The sequence below is a fragment of the Entelurus aequoreus genome, linkage group LG02, assembly GCF_033978785.1.
Source record: "Entelurus aequoreus isolate RoL-2023_Sb linkage group LG02, RoL_Eaeq_v1.1, whole genome shotgun sequence".
NCBI lineage: Eukaryota > Metazoa > Chordata > Actinopteri > Syngnathiformes > Syngnathidae > Entelurus > Entelurus aequoreus.
Window position 1 is genome coordinate 45,308,813 of NC_084732.1, and position 24,429 is coordinate 45,333,241.

Genomic DNA, 24,429 nt, shown 5'->3' on the forward strand with positions numbered 1-24,429 from the left:
ATTTATTATGGTCAATATATAATAAAAGTAAAATTAAAATAAATAACAAATATGAAAAATAAATTAAATATTATATATAATAATAATTATATATAATAATAATTAGATATTAGGGCTTTCCAATTAACTGTCAAATCCGAATCGCAAGAAGCTGCAGTTATTTTTTAAAGTTTGTGATATAATTAGCAATTCATGAAATATGAAATAGGTTAATGTTTTCGAAATGTAAGAAATGATGTTACAGATTAAAACCAAAATCACATTCAATCATATATTTCAAGATTTTCTTGGAAAAAAATAAAACTAATGCAAAGATGAAGAATCTCCAAATGTTATCCCTTTCTTATCTTGTTTTAAATACTCAAGCAATTTTCAACTAACAGTAAATTCCCCTGTGTGGAAATTATTTGAATTTAGGATAATCATTTAAACAAAAATATTCAGTAAACATTACTAAAAAAACAAAAAAACAATGCCTGTTTTAAGTCAACAATTGGACAACACTGGATATGCCTGGCTGCATCGCTGTCGGCTGGCTGTGTGTGTGTTGCACGTTGACGACGCTCATTCGCTGTCTCCTGTCACGTGACTGGGCCAGCTCTATACTCTGCCAGGTACAGGGGTGTCCCAGCACATAGTAAGTTAAGTAAGTCATCAAAAACATCTGAAAGTGATGCTTGCACCCCCCACACGCCGTTATTTGGTTTATATCGATACTTTTTTCAGAAAAGTGATGCCAAATGAGTAGCGTGTGAGTATCGATATATCGATACCACAGGATCGATACGCACATCCCTACTATGAGCCCGTTGACCTTCTAGGAATATAAACTGGAGCTCAGCTCACTCGCAGTCCTGGCTTGAGGTGAAGGCTACCGGTAATTAGCTCTCAGTTCCAGCCACATCGACCCCTTCTGAGCGCTTATTTTCAGCTGCTGGGAATATTGTAAACAAGAAAAGAACCAGAGCATGTAGACATGCTAACCTTTCTTCATTACAACTGTTAGTCACTCACTGGAATGAGTAGAATTGGTTATTGTGTACTGTGATGGACTGGATGTTTATTTTGCACATTTTAAAAGCAATACTTAATGTTTACAGTGCTCCAGAATATTTAGATTGGCACTTTTTTGTATTGGATGTTTATCTTTATTTTTGCACATTTTAAAGCAAAATAAGCAATACTTTTACTTTTGAAATGCTTATACTATTGCAAAATATTACGATTTGCACTGGATGTTTACTTTTATATTTGCACATTAAAAAGCAAATAAGCTACTTTTAATTTTGTTAAATGTTAAAAGTTTTAAATGTTTACATTGTTACAGAATATTTTGTCATGTTGTTGTCAATGTTGACTGAGTGGCCATACTTTTTTTTTTTTTGTAAATAAAAGCAATGCCTTTTGAAAAAACTGGCCTACATTTATTTTTTCATCTTCATTTTGAATAAAAAAAATAATCGGTAAAAGGAAAAATAATCTATAGATGAATCGAAAAAAATAATCTATAGATTAACCGATTAATCGAAAAAATAATCTATAGATTAATCGATAGAAAAATAATCGTTAGCTGCAGCCTTAGATAGCAGATCTATTCTATGTGTCATACTTGATCATTTCGTGATATTGCCATATTTTTGCTGAAAGGATTTAGTATAGAACAATGACGATAAAGATTGCAACTTTTGGTATCTGATAAAAAAAAGGCTTGCACCTACCGGAAGTAGCGTGACGTAGTCAGTTGAACATATACGCAAAGTTCCCTATTGTTTACAATGATGGCCGCATGAAGTGAGAGAGATTCGGACCGAGAAAGCGACAATTTCCCCATTAATTTGAGCGAGGATGAAAGATTTGTGGATGAGTAAAGTGCAAGTGAAGGACTAGTGGGGAGTTGAAGCTATTCAGATAGGGAAGATGCTGTGAGAGCCGGGGGTGACCTGATATTCAGCTGGGAATGACTACAACAGTAAATAAACACAAGACATATATATACTCTATTAGCCACAACACAACCAGGCTTATATTTAATATGCCACAAATTAATCCTGCATAAAAACACCTGCGTGTTTGTTATGCTAGCTCCTAGCTCCTCTGCTAGCTCCTAGCTCCATAGAACACGCCAATACAATTCAAACACCTGATCAACACACACAATCACTCAGCCCAAAAGACCGTTTACCTAACCCAAGGTTCATAAAGCTTATATATTTTTAAAAAGTTACGTACGTGACGCGCACATACGGTCAAGTTATCGAATGTTTAGCAGCCAAGGCTGCATACTCACGGTACCTGATATTCAGCTGGGAATGACTACAACAGTAAATAAACACAAGACATATATATACTCTATTAGCCACAACACAACCAGGCTTATATTTAATATGCCACAAATTAACCCTGCATAATAACACCTGCGTGTTTGTTATGCTAGCTCCTAGCTCCTCTGCTAGCTCCTAGCTCCATAGAACACGCCAATACAATTCAAACACCTGATCAACACACACAATCACTCAGCCCAAAAGACCGTTCACCTAACCCAAGGTTCATAAAGCTTATATATTTTTAAAAAGTTACGTACGTGACGCGCACGTACGGTACGTGTTATGCTAGCTCCTAGCTCCTCTGCTAGCTCCTAGCTCCATAGAACACGCCAATACAATTCAAACACCTGACCAACACACACAATCACTCAGCCCAAAAGACCGTTCACCTAACCCAAGGTTCATAAAGCTTATATATTTGAAAAAAGTTACGTACATACGCAAAAAAAAGCCAAAGCTGCATACTCACAGTAGCACGTCTGCGTCTTTGTCATCCAAATCAAAGTAATCCTGGTAAGAGTCTGTGTTGTCCCAGTTCTCTACAGGCGTCTGTGTATCCAAGTCAAAAGTCCTCCTGGTTAGAGTCTCTGTTATCCGAGTTCTTCCATCTTGACTGCATCTTTCGGGAATGTAAACAAAGAAGCGCCGGCTGTGTACTGTTGTGGCTGACTACGTTCGAAAAATACGTCCATTTCGCACCGACAACTTTCTTCTTTGCTTGCTCGGCTTCCTTCTCCATAATGCAATGAACATGATTGAAACAGATTCACGAGCACAGATGTCCAGAATACTGTGGAATTATGAAATGAAAACAGAGCTTTTTCGTATTGGCTTCAATGTGGAAGGCATACCCGTGTTCGCCGGTCTACGTCACACGCATACGTCATCCTCAGAGGCGTTTCGAACCGGAAGTTTAGCGGCAAATTTAAAATGTCACTTTATAAGTTAACCCGGCCGTATTGGCATGTGTTATAATGTTAAGATTTCATCATTGATATATAAACTATCAGACTGCGTGGTCGGTAGTAGTGGGTTTCAGTAGGCCTTTAAGACCTTTGTTAGTTCGGAATCTGGGTTTAACGTGGTTAGTGGAGCACCCCCTGGTGTTGTGGTTATGGCGGTCATTTACGTTAAGGAAGTAGTTTGACATGTACTTCGGTATCAGGGAGGATTTTATAGACTAGGCTCAGTGCAAGTTGTTTAACTCTGTCCTCCACCTTGAGCCAGCCCACTTTAGAGAAGTGGGTAGGGGTGAGGTGGGATCTGGGGTGGAGGTCTAGAAGTAACCTGACTAGCTTGTTCTGAGATGTTTGGAGTTTAGATTTGAGGGTTTTGGAGGTGCTAGGGTACCAGGAGGTGCATGCGTATTCGAAAAAGGGTTGAACGAGAGTTCCCGCCAGAATCCTCAAGGTGCTTTTGTTGACCAGAGAGGAAATTCTGTAGAGAAATCTCGTTCGTTGGTTAACCTTTTTGATTACCTTGGTTGCCATTTTATCACAGGAAAGGTTAGCCTCTAGAATGGAACCTAGGTAGTTGACCTCATCTTTCCTGGTGATAACAATGTCACCTACTTTTATGGTGAAGTCATTGACTTTCTTAAGTTTGATGTGGGACCCAAACAGGATGGATTCTGTTTTACCCAAGTGTATGGATAGCTTGTTGTCAGCGAGCCAGGTGCAAGTTCTACAGAGCTCAGCACTGAGGATTTTCTCCACCTGTGACTTGTCCTTGCCGGATACCAGCAAGGCAGAGTCATCCGCAAACAAAAACAATTCACAGTCGCATGCCGATGACATGTCGTTTATGTATATTAGGAACAGTAAAGGTCCCAATATACTGCCTTGGGGGACTCCACAGCTCACCGAGAGGGGGGGGACACGGTGCCGTTCACCTCTACCACCTGCTCCCTCCCCTCCAAGTAAGATTGCATTCAGCTCCATGAGGTTTTGTTAAATCCGATTGCTCTGACCTTATCCAACAGTATAGCGTGGTTAACGGTGTCAAAGGCCTTCTGAAGGTCCAGCATGACCATGCCGCAGTATTTGCCCGCGTCCACCTCATGTTTGATGTGGTCGGTCAGATAGAGAAGGCATGTGTCAGTGGAGTGGTTAGTTCTGAAGCCGGATTGGAATTTGTACATGAGTACAACTATCGACCTGTTCATAAACTATTTTCTCCATTACTTTCGAAACGGAACTGAGAATAGAAACAGGTCGGTAGTTGCCAGGTTCCAATTTGATTCCTTTTTTAAAGAGGGGAGTTACTCTTGCTATCTTAAAATCTTTTGGTACTTGGCCTTGTGTAATTGATAGGTTTATTATGTGCGTGATGATCGGGGCAATGATGGAGGCAGAGTCCCTGAGGAATCTGGAGGGAATATTATCAAGGCCGGCGGCCTTGTTAGGGTGGAGCGCGCTCAATTTTTTAAACACCTCATCAGCTGTGACCATTTCTAATTTGAAATCATCGTTGGATACTCCTAGCTTTCTGTAGAAGGCTTTAATGTGTTCTACACCAAAGCGACCAGAGTGGTGGGACAGCTTGTTGACAAGAGTTGCGGCTATGCTGGTGAAAAAGATGTTAAGTCTGCTAGCTACCTCCATTTTGTCTGTAATGAGGGAGTCACCCTCCTTGATGCTGATGTTGGTGAGTCTTGTTTTAAGTTTTTGGCTGCAACCAGGAAGCTGGTTGTTGAGAATTTTCCAGAGCTCACGTGGCTTATTTGTGTTTTCCTCTATTTTGTCGTTAATGTAATTTTTTTTAAGGATTTAGTCAGGTTGGTTGACTTATTTCTTAATTTATTGCATTGCTTTTTGAGAGTTGAAAGGAGTAATTTGAGGTTGATATTATTGGGTTGTTTATCTACTTCTGTTTTACATTTTTTGGTATTCAGAGTATTTCCTGTCTCTGTCTTTTATGGCAGCTAATAGGTCCGGATTCATCCATGGTTCCGAGCGGGCTTTGATCCTGACTGTTTTCACGGGAGCCATGTCATTTAGTATCTTTAGGAACGCCGTTTTGAAGCGATCCCAAGCAACATCGACCAGGTTGCTCGCGAGCACAGGGGACCAGTCCCACTCATCTAATTTTAAATTTAAATTGTCATTGGAGTATTTTTTGAGGGATCTGGATTGGGCTGTTATGTGGCCATTGGCTTTAGGTTTAGCTATTTTACGGGTGCAGAAGGTTAGATAGTGGTCGCTAAGACCACAGATCATGACCCCACTATTTTTTATTTTAGGCCGGTCTGAAGTGAGAATGAGATCTATGGTTTAAGAAAATACATACAATGATATCACATTTTATATGGTGTGGAAACAAGGCCAGTTGTTCATACTTAAGGTTGTCTTGTACACAAGATAAAGGGGACTACAATTACCAAACTTCTTACATTATTATATCTCCTTTGGTTGTGAAAAAGCAAGCCACTTATTTCATTCTTCTACAGATAAAGACTGGATCAACATAGAAAAAAATATGTTAATGAATTTGGACATTGATGTGGGGAGTTTACATTATATTAAAAAAATACCTAATGAATTGAGGCAGAGCCCAATAGAAGCCACCTTTAACATTCTAAAACTGTGTCAGAAAATACTAGGAATCAACTCAATGACATCTGTAAATCAACCGCTTTGGTACAATCCTAATATCATAACTAATAAAAATGTGGTTAAATAGACAACATGGAAAGACAGAGGTATTACTAAACCTCATCATATTATTAATAAAAACTCTTTTAAACCGTTCAATGATTTAGTTGATCAATATAATGTACCCAGAAATCATTTTTTAAATTTTATCTCTTTAAAACACGCTGTAAATAAATGCATATCCTCTGAAAGTATGTCTTTAAATAGCCATGAACTGGAAGATGCACTTTTTAATCAAGATACATTTAAGAAATTAATTAAACTATTTTATGGAATAATAAATGAACACCACACTAGAAATGCAAATGATGCATGTGTTCGGAAATGGATGATGGACTTAAACATTTTAGATGAAAGAGACATATCATGGAATGATATTTGGAAAAATGCCAATAAGCCCTATAGAAGCATTAAAGATAAACTGACTCAATTTAAGATACTGAATAGATTGTATTTGACATCTTCTCAGCTGTTTAAAATTGGTGTAGTAGATAGCAAGTTATGTATGAAGTGTCGGACAGCCGAGGCAACTCTTGTTCATTTATTGTGGGAATGTCAGAGAATAAAAGAGTCATGGTTGAAAACAACAAAAGAAGCAATCACAGTCCTTAATATAAACATCCCAATGACACTGCAAACTTGTATTCTTGGAGGATCTACATCAATTTAGTAACATGTCATCAAAGAGTAAAAATGTGTTTCTTTCAATATGCATAATAACAAAAAGGGTAATATTAAAAAAATGGATAGATGCTGATAGTCCAACTCATACTGACTGGTACACACAAGCTATGGAGATGATATCAGTAGAAAAAACTGCATTTAGTTTAGATAATAATGAGTCATATATTGGAATATGGGATCCATTATTTAAATTTGTTTTAACTATTAAATGAACCAAAATATGACTTATTATATCATTGTGGAAAATATTGGACACAGTGTGTTGTCAAGCTTGTGAGATGTGATGCAAGTGTAAGCCACTGTGACACTATTGTTCTTTTTATTTTATTTTTTATTACTGTTTGTAATGATAATATCAATAAGGGATTTTTAATCACTGCTATGTTGAAATTGTAACTAATATTGATACTGTTGTTGATAATATTCATTTTTGTCTCACTACTTTTAGATTGTTCCGTGTCATGTTTGTGTGTCCTCAATTGCGCTGTTTATTGCTATTCTGAATGTTGCTGGGTCGGGTTTGGTTTTGAAATTGTATTGCATTGTATTGCACTACCAGGGAAACTGAAGCTCTGGTGCCTGCAGTTTGGGTTGCTACCCAGACTCCGGTGGCCGTTAACTATGTATGAGGTCTCAATATGCCATGCTACTCGCTTGGAAAGGCTAGTGAACTTGCATGTAAGGAAGTGGCTCGGACTTCCAAAGTGCTTCAGCAGCGTTGGACTCTACAGCAACGGAGCCCTGTCGCTGCCAATTTCTAGCCTGGTCGAAGAGTTCAAATGTGCCAAGGTGAGGCTGGAGATGTCCCTCACTGACTCTCGGGACCCTGTAGTGAGAGCCGCCGCTCCTTGCCTCGTTACAGGGTGGAAGTGGACCCCAGTCACAGCTGTGCTACAGGCCAAATCAGCTTTGCTCCATCGTGACGTAGTGGGCCATATCCAAGAAGGCAGAGGAGGCTTTGGCCTTGGAACCGTAACTCCTCTCTGGCAAAAGGCATCTGCAACCGAACGTCGAACTACGGTTGTAGAGGAAGTGCGTCGTCAGGAGGAAACAACCAGACGTTCCAAAGCCGCAACACTAGCCAAACAGGGCCGCTGGACAAGGTGGGAGGGTGTTGAAAAGAAAAAACTCACGTGGAGTAAACTTTGGGGCATGGAATCCAACAGACTGAGTTTCATCGTTCGAGCAACATATGATACGCTACCATCTCCCATAAACCTACAACAATGGTTTGGAAAGGACCCATCCTGTCCCCTGTGTACAACCCCAGCAACACTCAAGCACATAATGGTTGGCTGTAGAACCAGCCTCACTCAAGGCAGATATACGTGGAGACATAACCAGGTCCTCAGATGTCTAGCTGACAAACTTGAGTGCAGGAGGATATCCATCAATGCCCAACCCATCAACAACCAGGATGTGTGCCGACACCTACCAGCGTTTGTTCGGGAGGGGGAAAAGCTGAAGACGAGACCTTCAAATCCTGATCTAAGCCCATTGAATGCAGCCAGGGACTGGCAGATGCGAGTCGACTTAGATCAGAGGCTCATTTTTCCCCCCGGCGATCGCAACGACCACCCTGCGTCCAGACCTCGTCCTATGGTCTGAAACCTGCCATACAGTCTATATTATTGAACTGACAGTTCCGTGGGAGGATGCCATTGAAGAAGCGTATGAACGCAAGAAGCTGCGGTACTCCAACCTTGCAGCTGAGGCAGAGGACAGAGGCTGGAGGGTAAGGGTGCGCCCAGTGGAGGTGGGCTGTAGGGGCTTTGTAGCAAGCACAACAGCAAAGCTCCATAGGGAGGTTGGAGTCAGGGGGCAGGCTCACAGACAGGCCATTAAAGAGTTGGCCAACACAGCAGAGAGGACGAGCCATTGGTTGTGGTTGAGGAGGAGTGACACCAGCTGGGCTGCTAAGGCTAACACCTAATGGGACGCACACACCCAGGGATTTGATCACCCTGGGGTGGGCCCTTCTTCGGCAGAGGGTGTCTTGTGGTAAGCCGGGCCGAAACACCCCGTGACGCTGGGGCACACAACTGAAGATGTGTCCCAGACTGGGGTAGATCCTGCTGAAATCCTATGTATTGAATGAATAGAGAATCGTTTTGAATCGGGAAAAAAATCGTTTTTGAATCGAGAATTGTGTTGAATTGAATTTTTTTTTATTTTGAATCGAATCGTGACCCCAAGAATCGATATTGAATCGAATCGTGGGACACCCAAGGATTCACAGACCTAATATATATATATATATATATATGTATATATATATATATATATATATATATATATATATTAGGGGTGTGGGAAAAAAATCAATTCGAATTTAAATCGCGATTCTCACATTGTACGACTCATTATCGATTCTCATTTTTCAAAAATCTATTTTTATTTTTTATTATTATTTTTTTTTATTAATCAATCCAACAAAATAATACAAAGCAATACCATAACAATGTAATCCAATTCCAAAACCAAACCCGACCCAGCAACACTCAGAACAGCAATAAACAGAGCAATTGAGAGGAGACACAAACACGACACAGAACAATCCAAAAGTAGTGAAACAAAAATGAATATTATCAACAACAGTATCAATATTAGTAACAATTTCAACATAGCAGTGATTAAAAATCCCTCATTGACATTATCATTAGACATTTATAAAAAAAAATGTCTAATGATAACATTTTTCAGTTATCATTAAAAAATGATAACTAACATTATCAAAAATCAACTTATGCCCAATCAACCTACCTGGGGATAGGTTGATTGGCAACACTAAAAAAATTGGCCCTGGTGTGTGAATGTGAGTGTGAATGTTGTCTGTCTATCTGTGTTGGCCCTGCGATGAGGTGGCGACTTGTCCAGGGTGTACCCCGCCTTCTGCCCGAATGCAGCTGAGATAGGCTCCAGCACCCCCCGCGACCCCAAAAGGGACAAGCGGTAGAAAATGGTTGGATGGAAGATATTCAAAAGTTTTTGACCTTTCAATTAGAATAGTAAGGATTTTTTTTTAAAGTTTATTGCGTTAGAAAGGGTTACTCGCATTATTATCCTATATTATGATGAATTGGTCTTAAAAAAATGGTGAGAATTATATAATTAAACAGCAGTAATTTGAGGTTCAGTATATCAACCAGATATATAGGCTGTGCTTCGCGCTCTTTTTTCCACTAGCTCCGACGCAGCCCGACAGCAGGAATGATGTCACTGACAAGTCCTTGTAGTGAAATAGCATGCATTCACACGAGACAATTTGTATGTGTTTTGTCTGTTGCTTGTTTCAAAATTGCAGGAATAGCCGCTTTCAGCAACTATTTCATTATAACTCAGCACAACAATATACTTGCTCATATCAGTACTATTGTCTCTACTTTCATTTTTGTTCTACTGCTAAGACTTCTGGGTAATGTAGTTACCAAACAGTATTATATAAGACGAATTCAACAACAAACAGCCAGATATCCAACTGGAGAAGGAGAAGAGGGTTGGACTTTCTTGGATTTGTTTTTTGTTCATGATTTTTGTGCTTTTAACATGGGCATCATTTCCCTGAAAACCAACCAGTAGGGATGTAACGATATTTCCTATCACGGTTAATGTGACCAAAATTATCATTGTTTTCATTAGCATCGCTGTATTGTTGAATGTGTTCATAACATATTTATACACACAAGTTTTATTTTGAAAAATAACGATAATAAATTGACACACAATTTACTTTATTGGCAGAAGAAACATTAAATATTGTTCTGGATTCTTAAGGTTTTTTTCTATTTTAATTTGTCAACGTTTAAGAACGTTGTTTATTTATTGATAAAGGCAGATTGAGTGCTCACTTTGCTTCACATCCGCTTTATGTGACACTACCTGTTGTATATTGTATACAGCTTTGTATTTGTTAATAAAGTTGTAAAGAAATTAAAAAAAAACCTACATGTCATATTCCTCTGAGTATAGATCGATCACTCTTTTCTAAGAGAGCACTGCCTGTGGGTTTAATGTGCACAATTGTTTATACAAGTCTAGCTAGTGGTATGTCATTTTATTAATGTGAAAAGATGTTAATGTATCTTATATTTATTAGATTTTTCTGTCATTTAAATTTAAAACGGTATTACTAACCGGCAGAAGGTTTACCGCGGTTATCATTAATACCGTTTATCGTTACATCCCTACCAACCGGATTGGTTTTGTTTATGTCTTGTAGTTCCTGTCCCGCTCTACCCCGTCTGTGCAAAATTGCTACGGCATCCAGTAAAATTAGAAGCTTTGTGTATTAGCTGCTGAGTTGTGGTTAGAGTGTCCGCCCTGAGATCGGTAGGTCGTGAGTTCAAATCCCGGCCGAGTCATACCAAAGACTATAAAAATGGGACCCATTACCTCCCTGCTTGACACTCAGCATCAAGGGTTAGAAATGGGGGTTAAATCACCAAAATGATTCCCGGGCGTGGCCACCGCTGCTGCTCACTGCTCCCCTCACCTCCCAGGGGGTGATCAAGGGTGATGGGTCAAATGCAGAGACTAATGGTCGCTATAGACAGGATTGACTGGCCCAGTCTAATATAGCCTTCAGTCCGCCCTGAGATCGGTAGGTTGTGAGTTCAAACCCCGGCCGAGTCATACCAAAGACTATAAAAATGGGACCCATTACCTCCCTGCTTGGCACTCAGCATCAAGGGTTGGAATTGGGGGTTAAATCACCAAAAATGATTCCCGGGCGCGGCTACGCTGCTGCCCACTGCTCCCCTCACCTCCCAGGGGGTGATCAAGGGGATGGGTCAAATGCAGAGGACAAATTTCACCACACCTAGTGTGTGTGTGACAATCATTGGTACTTTAACTTTAACTTAACTTAACTTAATCACAAACAGCTGCAGAAGAGAAAAGCCACATGCATGCTTTTCATGACAGAACTATTAAACTACAGTAAACAACCCTTCACAAAACATCACTATAACCTGAATTCAACACCAGCCCATGTGTTACAAGAATCCTTTTCATTTTTCTCCATGCCTGAAGGCAGTGTGTGTCAGGATCTTTTTCAAACAGCCAGATTTGCCCCTATTTACTGTACAGCACTGAATAATAAGGTATCCCAGTTGCCAAACAATATATTGTACATTGTGGCAAAATAAGGGCCACTTAAAACTTCCACAGGCAGTCAAACCTAATTTAACCTTGCAAAGGGGTCATTCGTGTAAAGAAAACATATTCCTCACATTCATTTGCATAGAGCAAAAGCATTTTATGGTTGAGGGCAAGTACAGATTGATGTTGTACACTATGTAAAACGATCCTGTCTGTAAAACCTTTCGAACATGTCTAATATGCTCGATGCTTTGTAGCTGGCAGCAGCGTAACTATCGAATGAGATATACAGTACTTTTCTGCTGCATTGAGGTTGTTAACATTGATTTATATCTTTTTTAATTGTCCGCAGTTTTTGACATCTGCCTGTCTTACAATGGACAGCCTGCCCACATAATTTCAGCACAGTATTATAGATGATGTGATAATGAACCTAAACAACCTAGTATGTAATTAAGGTTAAGGCTCTGTGTAAGAGAACTGTATGTTTAAATGTACGACTCTCTCAGCACAAGAGTTTCAGTTCGAACATCACTACGATACACACGCACAAACACACACAGGCGCGTACAAAGCAGCACACATTGTGCAATATTCCACAGAGCCAAGCGTTCAAATATTTTAGAGTTGCAAGCTGCAACAATATGAATCACTTACCAGGCGGTTCTCATCAAACACTTCCAGCAGGAGGCGGTGCTTCGTGGGATGCACCTAAAATATAAAGAATACCTTAAACCATAATGATTTACTGTTTGCAGCAATGATACACATTCAGTTAGGCTAAAGGTTCAAACTCAAGTATTTCATGGTTGAAGCACACATTTCTACTTACTCTAAAATAGAATTCTTCATTCCATTTTGGATCCAAAGACTTAGGAGACGTGAGAAAAGCGAGAAAAATTAGATTGACAAGAGCACATTTAAAAAATACAGTGGCAAATGTCTGTTTTCTGGCACCTTTTTTACGGTTTTAGTCTGCACACTTGCTATAGCTCCACTTAGAGGATCATACAGGGACAGTTTTGTATACGGATCACTGAAAAAGAACAATTAAATATATTTAAAATGGGGTCATGAAGTCATTATCCATTTGCAAAGGATAGTTCTGTACAAGTGCTCATTAACGGTTTTCAATGATGAAATCTATCAAGTTCTGCTGACCAAAGTCACATTATCACAATAGATATGGCTTCCCTATTTTAAGCGTCGCTCAAAACGTGCTGTAAATGTAATTTCGTAACACTTTGAAGCAATTTGACACATATTAAATCCCATTTCGTCATATAATTTTACCCTCTCATTTTGCCATTTATAAGACTACTGCCAAACATGTCTATAGCAACCACTATAGACAGGTGGCCACTATATGTAGATTGGGCGCCATTTTGAGCCACGCTTTGCGGTGGTTGGAGCCACGACGAATACCGGGAGTTTGTCGGGAGAAAATTTCTGCCGGGAGGTAAAAACGGGAGGGTTGGCAAGTATGACATACACCTTATTTGCGAACGTCCGTAGTAGATTTACGTAAACCGCAAGCAAGTGTCATTCTTACTCGCTGTTATTTATTAAAATATTAAATTTAAATAATATGGAAGAAATCCATTCATGACAAGAAACTGTAAACAACAAATGAGACTCCATCTTTCGACATCCAGCACCATTGCAACAAATTTTGATATACAGAGTAAAATCAATTATTCCAGGATACAAAATAAGTGGCCCTTGTAAAAAAGAGAGGCTGTGCCTCGTCAAGCAGTAAAGCAATTGGATGGCTGAGTTCTTTCAGCAGCTAAAATATTGCTGCAAACTGATTCAGCCTTTACACATAAACCCTTAGTGCTTTACCCATCACTCAAATGAATTTCAAATGTCAGAGAGCTTTAAGAGAAAATATGTAATACCAACTTTCCTGTATTCAACAAAATGATTTCATTAAAAGGGGCTGTTTGCAAACTTTACGTGGATGCATAGAGGGCACTCACTTTCTAATGTGTTTTAAGTATTGTACTCCGTCCTCTACTGGCTTTTAGCACTTAGTTACCTACTCAGTGGCCTAGTGGTTAGAGTGTCCGCCCTGAGATCGGTAGGTTGTGAGTTCAAACCCCGGCCGAGTCATACCAAAGACTATAAAAATGGGACCCATTACCTCCCTGCTTGGCACTCAGCTTTAAGGGTTGGATTTGGGGGTTAAATCACCAAAAATTATTCCCGGGCGTGGCACCGCTGCTGCCCACTGCTCCCCTCACTCCCCAGGGGGTGAACAAGGGGATGGGTCAAATGCAGAGGACAAATTTCACCACACCTAGTGTGTGTGTGACAATCATTGGTACTTTAACTTTTAACTTTAACTTAATGACAAACTAAAAACTACCTAACACACACGCGGCGGGCACACTAGCTTTGCGTGTGGTCAGCTAATGATAGCAAGTTAACAAAGTTTAGCAACTTATGTTAGCTATTATGGATGGAATGATAAACGCTACTAAGGATAACTGCGTTAAAACTCCCGGCCGGTTTAAATTAAAATGATCAAAAGAACCGTGATTGACAACTGCACTTTGATAAACTCAAGGACTGACCGGCGCCAGCTTGGCAACTTAAATACCAACATGAAAACAAGAAACATTACCGTGTTTCCCCGTTAAGAAACAACATGCCCCAATCTGATCGTTTTTTCCTCAGGGGTATATGAGAAGGAAGTGATTTTATGGTGCATTCAAGGACTGCTGCCCCCCAGAAACAATAAACATTAATATTAATTGATTTTATTTGTTACACACTTTTTATTTCAATAAATATTAAATTGCTACAGTACAAACTAATATTAAAAAAAAAAAAAAAAGCTTAGACATTAAAACAGATAAAATACGAAGACTAAAACACTATCAGTGAAGCATAAGAAACACAAATCATGCAAAGTAGTGAAGTAAATTATTTACATAGCGCTTTTTTCAGTAGAGACTAAAAGCGCTTTACATAGTGAAACCCATTATCTACTGTACATCTTCAAGCTACATTTAAACCAGTATGGGTGGCACTGGGAGCAGGTGGGTAAAGTGTCTTGCCCAAGGACACAATGGCAGTGACTAGGATGTCGGAAGCGGGAATCAAACATGCAACCCTCAAGTTGCTGGCACGGTCGCTTTACCAACCGAGCCACGCCGCCCCAAATTCGTCTAACAGTGTGTCTATTTATTTTATTGATTTAAAAAAACAAGAATTACTTGGTCAAAAGATTTCAGTGTGTGCTAAGTATTTTTTGAGCACATTCAAAAATTCCACAATATGAGTGATAAATGTGATAATTTTGGTTACGATAACCGTAATACAAGTGTAATCTTTTTCCACACAAATGATGTGTCTTTATGGGATTATTGTACATATCCAGTAATGATAGGAAATACCCCAAAGATGATTTACCTTGCTCCTAGTATATCCTTTTTAGCCAGCTTGATCCCAGCAATAACTTTCACTTTCAGGATTCTGCATTCACTCTATAAAAAATACAGAAAAAACGCAATAGAATTGTAAATGTGATATATGAATTCAATAAAAGACAAAGGTGGATCAATGACATGACAAGTATATCTGACAAGTATATTTGTGTGTCCAAGTGCATTATTTCATGTTTAAGTCACGTAATCAACTCAAGCCATGGTTAACATTACTCTTTAAAATTGATTAATGTAAAAAGGAAATCACTACATTTAAATATATATATTTGTATAATATTTTGACAGTTGGAGCCCTCAAAAAGTGAGGTAACACACCTACAAGTTTTATTTTAATAGTAATAACCTTAAAATAAAATACTGCAGAAAAGGGTGGAGTGCCATCTCCGGGTTGCGGAGTGGAGGAGTTCAAGTACCTCGGAGTCTTGTTCACGAGTGAGGGAAGAGTGGATCGTGAGATCGACAGGCGGATCGGTGCGGCGTCTTCAGTAATGCGGACGCTGTATCGATCCGTTGTGGTGAAGAAGGAGCTGAGCCGGAAGGCAAAGCTCTCAATTTACCGGTCGATCTACGTTCCCATCCTCACCTATGGTCATGAGCTTTGGGTTATGACCGAAAGGACAAGATCACGGGTACAAGCGGCCGAAATGAGTTTCCTCCGCCGGGTGGCGGGGCTCTCCCTTAGAGATAGGGTGAGAAGCTCTGCCATCCGGGGGGAGCTCAAAGTAAAGCCGCTGCTCCTCCACATCGAGAGGAGCCAGATGAGGTGGTTCGGGCATCTGGTCAGGATGCCACCCGAACGCCTCCCTAGGGAGGTGTTTAGGGCACGTCCGACCGGTAGGAGGCCACGGGGAAGACCCAAGACACGTTGGGAAGACTATGTCTCCCGGCTGGCCTGGGAACGCCTCGGGATCCCCCGGGAAGAGCTGGACGAAGTGGCTGGGGAGAGGGAAGTCTGGGTTTCCCTGCTTAGGCTGCTGCCCCCGCGACCCGACCTCGGATAAGCGGAAGAAGATGGATGGATGGATGGATGGAAAATACTGCGGCATATTTTCATAATCTAAAGTTTCAGACAAACAGAATTGTACAAATACAAATACATTCAAAGCCGTTAAGGATAAGTAAAAAACGTTGGCAATTTTTAAGTATAGTAGTTATTGGACTTCAATATTGATTACTATCTTCATTCAGGAATGACTTTGCCACCAAAACGTCTTAGACCCGACATTAAAATGTATTATTTTGCTTGGAGGTACATAACCAGTAGAGGTGTAACGAGTATTGATTCATATCCCTTAGATTCAACTACATCAATTTGTGCCTGGCAATTTTGCCTTCTGAAAGATAGGTTTCGATGCAACATTGTTTTAAAAGGAAATCCATCAATTTTACCAATTGTAGAAAAAGCAAAACATTGTATTTAAGATCGTCCAACTTTATATGAAGTTTAACACTTTCAATGATAAGGATGTAAACGTTATGCATTTCTGTCTGTTCATCTATGGCATCATCGCCAAAAGTCTGCAAAACAAGAATGTTGGATAGCTAAGGTGGCTGTGAAAGGTCACAACAAATTGCAAAAGCAACAAGACAATATCATAAATTAAAACACAACTTTCCGCTAAAGCATGATTGCAAAAGCCACAATAAATACAAACGCCACAACACAATAATATACAGGTGGAGCACAACTTTAAACCACAAAGGACGCAACGGACATGACAAGTGACAGCATAGCAAGTTACGACGAACATAGTATATTCGTATTATATATATCGTATTACATTTTTTATCTTGATAAAAAAGTGGTCACACCTCACTTACTTTTCCAACTTCGTTCATTACGTCGTTTTCACCTTTCCATCTCAGGAAGTCGGTGAGTAGCCAAAACTTGTCCGCTGTCACTTCCATTTCCTTTTTATTTTGTTGTGTTTTGGCTTATAGTTTTTGTGTTATGGATTTATGTTATTGTGTTGTAGCGTTTGTTTTGACTTTTCTCTGCTACGGCAGCTGTTTATTAAAATGAGAGTAGTAGCAGGTCAAACCAATTCTCATTTAACATGAAAATATTTGGGACCAAATATTTTTTTATATTAATGTATTTTGTATTTGTGTTATTTCGTTCTTATCTGTACTGTAAAGTTCAAATTTGAATGACAATAAAAAGGAAGTCTAAGTCTAAGTCATTTCTATGTCAAAAACAACAGTAAAAGTAGCAGGTAAACCTACTGGTAAATCAACCCGAAAGATGTTGGTTGTACTTTATTTTTTATATTAATATTGTATTACATATATCAGAAGTAGCAGGTAAATATACTGTTAAAATGTTGTTTACTGTTATTTTTTTTGGAAAATGTATTAAATGTTGAAATATAGAGCAGTAAATGTTTCCCCTAGTTAATTCAATCTAAAGTGTTGGTTGCACTTTATTCAAATAAGATGTGAATCCATTAGCCATTAGTTGTTGTTTACTTGCTTGTTTGTATCCATAATTCATTTATACATAATTAACTTCCAAGAAATAACAGGAATATAAGAAACTTCCGCTGCAGTCTCCAATATCCAGTATTTATTTCACAGTCACAATGGCTGATTTTTTTTGCTAAAAATTTACTGAATCGATTTAAATTGTTTCGGATCGTATGCTTCTAAAAAACCAAAAAAAAACCCACCGTCCCTGAATCGTATCGGAAACCACAAATTCTGAATTGAATCGTTGTTAAAATGAATCATTACACCCCTAATAACCAGACATGTTTTACTTCTGCAATATGGATATAAACCTGACAGTTTCCTGCATGTAATATTACATTAATTGAAAACCTAAATATGCTATTACATGCTACTCCAAAGTGCAGATATTACCTTTTTCATTATTAATGTATGTCATTATGATAGTTTCAATTATATTTTAGATTGTCTTATAATAAAAATGAATTGACTAATTTTTGGGGTATCCATCCATCCATCCATTCATTTTTCCCCCAATTATTACTTGTTACGTACTTTTGAGAAGTGTTGTGATTGTATTGTAATTGTATTGAATTGTAAAACGATTGTTATTTTATCTGTATAACTGTATATTGTTGTATTGTTTTTCGGAGGCCAGGAAGAATAGCAGCAGCTTGTGCTGCAGCTGATGGGATCCAAATAAATAAAAATAACATATTTTGACAAATGTAAGGGTGGTGCATGAGCTTTTATTAAGTTATTAAATAATAACAGTAAATAGGATGTTTATGTGTCTTGTATGTGATGTCTTTTATGGGCGTGGATATATATTTGCAGGCATATGCAAACCCCGTTTCCATATGAGTTGGGAAATTGTGTTAAATGTAAATATAAACGGAATACAATGATTTGCAAATCATTTTCAACCCATATTCAGTTGAATATGCTACAAAGAAAACATATTTGATGTTCAAACTGATAAACTTTTTTTTTTGTGCAAATAATCATTAACCTTAGAATTAGATGCCAGCAACACGTGACAAAGAAGTTGGGAAAGGTGGCAATAAATACTGATAAAGTTGAGGAATGCTCATCAAACACTTATTTGGAACATCCCACAGGTGAACAGGCAAATTGGGAACAGGTGGGTGTAGGGATGATGTTTGATAATAAATTATTGAGTTCAAGCCTATTATCGAATCCTCTTATCGAACCGATTCCTTATCGATTCTCTTATCGAATCCAGATAGGTTGTTGTATACGGAAAAAAACACAATATTTGGTTTAACAAAAGCTCACTTTTATTTTATAAGAAAAAAATAAAATAAAATAAATAATTATTGACTGTTACCCCCCTAAAAAAAAAAAAAAAAAAAATATTGACTGTTGTTACCCAAAGTATATTAAGTGGAATTTTTCAGAAAAACAAATATATACAGTAACACAAAAACAACCTGTCTCTGTGATCACTATAGGTGTATAAATAATAATATAGTGTTAAATAAAATCAGTCCCTTGGGCACAAAACTGAAAATAATACAGATCTCCAAAGAGTTGCTGCTATTGGAACATACTAACTACACACCAGGCAGACAGCTAACAAACAATCCAAGACATCTAATAAAGTTCCAAAGCAGATTAATCAATTTAGGCTCTTTATTGTTGATCTTGCTTTGTCTTTTCCTATCTTTACTTTTGTCTTGCACTGGATTGTTATTATTATTTATTGTTTTTTACTGAAATGCACACAATGACAAATGTATAAGCTATGTGATTCAATTAACATACTCAAATGTAATACACAATATGTAAATATTAGCTTCACACAAATATACAGTACTATCATCAAACAAATACTTCTGAGTGTTGAAACTATTTTGATGGTGGAAATACACGACTGGCAGCCATTTTAAGTCCTCAAATCATCCATTGAAACAGTGCACAAAAATCGTTTTTCAATAAACATCTTAGTTTTAAATTTAACCACTTTCCACCTTAATATTGAGTTACATAAACAAGTTAAACAGTTTACTTACAGACTTATCTTTTCCAAGGCTTGTAGGAGCTAACACAACTTGTCTACTTCTCAATTGTCTCATGACGCCAACCCGGAAGTGGCCAGACTAATGACGCGTAGTATTTTCATATCGCCACAAGGTGTCAGTAAGAGTCTACAATCAAATGGGTATAACATTTCCCATTTGGGATTCGTTCCCAGGGATTCGAATAAAGAACCAACTCTTTTTCTTTACTATAGTGGTCTTGATAACGGGTACCGGTTCTCAAAAAGGGATTCGAGTCCGAGGACTCGGTTCTTTTCTTATCGAACATCCGGGAAAATCGGTTTCGAGCATCATCCCTAGGTGGGTGCCATGATTGGGTATAAAAGTAGATTCCATGAAATGCTCAGTTATTCACAAACAAGGATGGGGCGAGGGTCACCACATTGTCAACAAATGAGTGAGCAAATTGTTGAACAGTTTAAGAAAAACCTTTCTCAACCAGCTATTGCAAGGAATTTAGGGATTTCACCATCTACGGTCCGTAATATCATCAAAGGGTTCAGAGAATCTGGAGAAATCACTGCACGTAAGCAGCTAAGCCCGTGACCTTCGATCCCTCAGGCTGTACTGCATCAACAAGCGACATCAGTGTGTAAAGGATATCACCACATGGGCTCAGGAACACTTCAGAAACCCACTGTCAGTAACTACAATTGGTCGCTACATCTGTAAGTGCAAGTTAAAACTCTCCTATGCAAGGCGAAAACCGTTTATCAACAACACCCAGAAACGCCGTCGGCTTCGCTGGGCCTGAGCTCATCTAAGATGGACTGACACAAAGTAGAAAAGTGTTCTGTGGTCTGACGAGTCCACATTTCAAATTGTTTTTGGAAACTGTGGACATTGTGTCCTCCGGACCAGAGAGGGAAAGAACCATCCGGATTGTTATAGGCGCAAAGTTGAAAAGCCAGCATCTGTGATGGTATGGGGGTGTATTAGTGCCCAAGACATGGATAACTTACACATCTGTGAAGGCGCCATTAATGCTGAAAGGAACATACAGGATTTGGAGCAACATACGTTGCCATCCAAGCAACGTTACCATGGACGCCCCTGCTTATTTCAGCAAGACAATGCCAAACCACATGTTACATCAACGTGGCTTCATAGTAAAAGAGTGCGGGTACTAGACTGGCCTGCCTGTAGTCCAGACCTGTCTCCCATTGAAAATGTGTGGCGCATTATGACGCCTAAAATACCACAACGGAGACCCCCGGACCGTTGAACAACTTAAGCTGTACATCAAGCAAGAATGGGAAAGAATTCCACCTGAGAAGCTTAAAAAATGTGTCTCCTCAGTTCCCAAGCGTTTACTGAGTGTTGTTAAAAGGAAAAGCCATGTAACACAGTGGTGAACATGCCCTTTCCCAAATACTTTGGCACGTGTTGCAGCCATGCAATTCTAAGTTAATTATTTGCACAAAAAAAAAGGATGAGTTTGAACATCAAATATCTTGTCTTTGTAGTGCATTCAATTGAATATGGGTTGAAAAGGATGTGCAAATCATTGTGTTCCGTTTATATTTACATCTAACACAATTTCCCAACTCATATGGAAACAGGGTTTGTACACATTTGTACAGTTTCCATGTTCGATGGCACAACCAGTGGTAAACCAAATCATTCAACTGTTAGTCAATCATAAAACGATGTATTCTATTTTTAAAAATGACATGCATAAACTTGTTATCAAAAGCTAAAACAGGTCTTGTTGAATTTGAAATGAGATGCAAAAGTCAGATGGAGAAGCCAGAAAACTGGCTTCCCCATCAGGGGTTTGACTGTGCACAACTGGAATGAATGTTATTTGAAAAGTCTAAGATGTTTTACATTTTGTAAATATTTATTTATTTATGTTACATTTATTCTTATACAATTAAACATCTTTCCGATTATAATTTTAAAAAATTGTCAAGAAAGGAAAAATCAGCACACCACAGTGAGCGCACACACTTTTTAGACGTTTACCTTTTTTCATTGGCGCAGGTAAAGTACCATATGCCAAAAGTAGTGAGTCATTTGTGTCATGTGCACTCTTTGCAAGTACACGACATGGCGCCCCCGTATCATGTTTGGGAATCATTACATTTCGCAATCAACCTCTGTTCTGATATTGTCATTAACAGGCAGCATTGGCGTGCAAGTGTGTGTACGTGCATGCATGTGATTGTGTGAGCGAGACCAGAAACAGGAAGTAGCCTTTGGCTCTTCAAGACGTGTACGTCATATATTTCAGGACTCTGGTGCCTGCCTCGAGAGACTCTATAAACCGCAAGTCCTATCTTTCAGCTAAAGTTATGTCAACTTGTTAAGTCAACAATATGCAACCATTCGTGGCAAGTTCGCATACAACACACGATATCAAGTTAGTGAAAAAGTAGCTAATTCTAACTTCAGCGGTAACTTGCTAGCAAGCTAGCTGGAGATCAGGTCACGTGAACATGTCAGCGGTATCTACCTCGTTTTCTTTCGGAAGTCCTCGGATCTGTAAAGATGTTGTTGCCATACTATCCAAACCTTTCGCCTCCCGAAGGAAGAGAACAGGTAAATGACCCTTGTTGTGCTAGCAGTACTCTCCCGCGCTTTGCAGTAGGAACTGGCACTGGCGTTATGATTTCTTCCGTATGTTTACGCTGGTTGCGCTTGAATTTTGAAGGCGAGTAAACTGCGACACGGCGGTCACTCCCTCTATGCGTTCTCTCCGCCTCCCTCCTTCTCTGCCTCCGCCTTCTCCTCTATGACGTCCTCCTGTCATTCCATTGGGAAAAAGCACCGAGGCCACCTTTATACATCTTTAAGATTAATTGTGTGCACTTTGCTAGTGTTCCATGCATACATGTTCTATACCAGTGGTCCCCAACCACTGTTCCAGGGACCAGTACCGGTCCGTGACGCAATTGCTACCGGCATACTTGCCAACCTTGAGACCTCCAAATTCGGGGTTAAGGGGGAGGAGTATATTTATAGCTAGAATTCACTTAAATTCAAGTATTTCTTTATATATAAATGATAAATGGGTTATACTTGTATAGCGCATTTCTACCTTTAAGGTACTCAAAGCGCTTTGACAGTATTTCCACATTCACCCATTCACACACACATTCACACACTGATGGCGGGAGCTGCCATGCAAGGCGCTAACCAGCGGCCATCAGGAGCAAGGGTGAAGTGTCTTGCCCAAGGACACAACGGACGTGACTAGGATGGTAGAAGGTGGGGATTGAACCCCAGTAATCAGCAACCGTCCGATTGCTGGCACAGCCACTCTACCAACTTCGCCACGCCAATATATTTATATATTTATATCAGTGACGTGCAGTCAATAGAGGCAGGTGAGGCGGGGCCTCACGTGCCATAATGGAAAGAAAAAAAATTTAAAAAGAAAAAAATATATATTAAATTGTTATATGTATCCAGTGATTATACTAAAGTCATTTTCCATTTAACTTCACCAGTTTTGGATTATTTTTATTCAAAATCGCTGAATTTTCACATTTGCCGTTCAAATACTTGCGGTGAGTCAGCAGCCAGTTGAGGCACGTCACTGATTTGTGCCTCAACATGGATTGTGCACAACGACTCGGCTAACTGCTGGCCTGCTGTGCAGTGAGACCGTATTGCTAAATGAATTATATCAGCTAACTAAACTATGGCATAGTTTAGTTAGCTGAGGTATATAATGTACTGTATTTTTTCAACAACTGTATGTGTGTCACGTATTTCTTGTGCTGGGTAATCATAAAACGGCTGCAAAAGACACACTGGCTGAGGCTCGCAGTAATCCGGCCTCCTGGTGGTAGAGGGCGGTAGTGATCCCGGAGATCATTCCTCGGCCGCAGAAGAAGTGAGAACAAGCAACAGTTAGCAAGTCAAGTGCAGCGATTGTTAATTTTTTCCTCTCGCCTGAACTTTTATTAAAAACATGGAGGATTACATATGTAAAATAAAACAGTTTTCTAAACTGGACTTTCAATCGAAGCAGGAGGTAATAATTAAAGGTAGACCAACGCCGGAGCTAAAAGGTTTGCTTCGGACTTCGGGACAGAAGACCCGTTCTTTTTAAACGGTGTGGTACACACGCAAAGGCTGGCTGTGTGGATGTCCAGCAAGAAAGGTAAGACCGTAATAATGTTTTTTTTATTAAATGTGCTTTTTCTGTGTGCTACTGTTTGTATGTGTAAAGAATGCTGGTATGAGCTTTTAAACATAACCTGTTAACTGCTGCCAATCACATGGTGAATAAGATACTCTTTAGGGTTCATATGTTTGTAAATCTGACTGTGATGAAGTCAGTGCCTCACCAGTCATGAACCTCACCGCATGTCACTGATATCCATCCATCCATCCATCTTCAACCGCTTATTCGGAATCGGGTCGCGGGGACAACAGCTTCAGCAGAGACCCCCAGACTTCCCTCTCCAGAGCAACATTAGCGACTTCCTCCTGGGGAATCCCGAAGCGTTCCCAGGCCACAGAGGAGATGTAATCCCCCCATCTGGTCCTTGGCCTGCCGCGGGGTCTCCTCCCAGTGGGACGTGCAACGAGGACCTCCCTAGGGAGACGCTCGTGAGGCATCCGCACGAGATGCCCGAACCACGTCACGGATATATATATATATATATATATATATATATATATATATATATATATATATATATATATATATATATATATATATATATATATATATATATATATATAT

General features: G+C 39.3%; 2 protein-coding genes across 3 annotated transcripts in view; one reads left to right on the top strand and one right to left on the bottom strand.

The window, feature by feature from the left end:
- Positions 1 to 22,477, bottom strand: part of nedd4a (NEDD4 E3 ubiquitin protein ligase a) — a 75,265-nt gene extending 52,788 nt beyond the window's left edge. The window contains exons 1-5 of the mRNA XM_062027581.1: positions 22,186 to 22,477; positions 15,182 to 15,255; positions 12,719 to 12,797; positions 12,594 to 12,632; positions 12,419 to 12,472 (exon numbers count right to left, since the gene is read on the bottom strand). Of these exons, the coding sequence (XP_061883565.1) occupies positions 12,419 to 12,472; positions 12,594 to 12,632; positions 12,719 to 12,797; positions 15,182 to 15,255; positions 22,186 to 22,233 (294 nt within the window). The 5' untranslated portion in view covers positions 22,234 to 22,477. The remainder of the gene's footprint in view (positions 1 to 12,418; positions 12,473 to 12,593; positions 12,633 to 12,718; positions 12,798 to 15,181; positions 15,256 to 22,185) is intronic.
- The window catches only part of tex9 (testis expressed 9), a 65,463-nt gene continuing 62,972 nt past the window's right edge, over positions 21,939 to 24,429 (top strand). Inside the window, exon 1 of one of the 2 annotated variants that reach the window (XM_062027607.1) lies at positions 21,939 to 22,271. In XM_062027607.1, coding sequence (XP_061883591.1) covers positions 22,221 to 22,271 — 51 coding nt within the window. In that variant the 5' untranslated portion in view covers positions 21,939 to 22,220. The remainder of the gene's footprint in view (positions 22,272 to 24,429) is intronic. The other variant, XM_062027599.1, reaches the window with a different exon arrangement.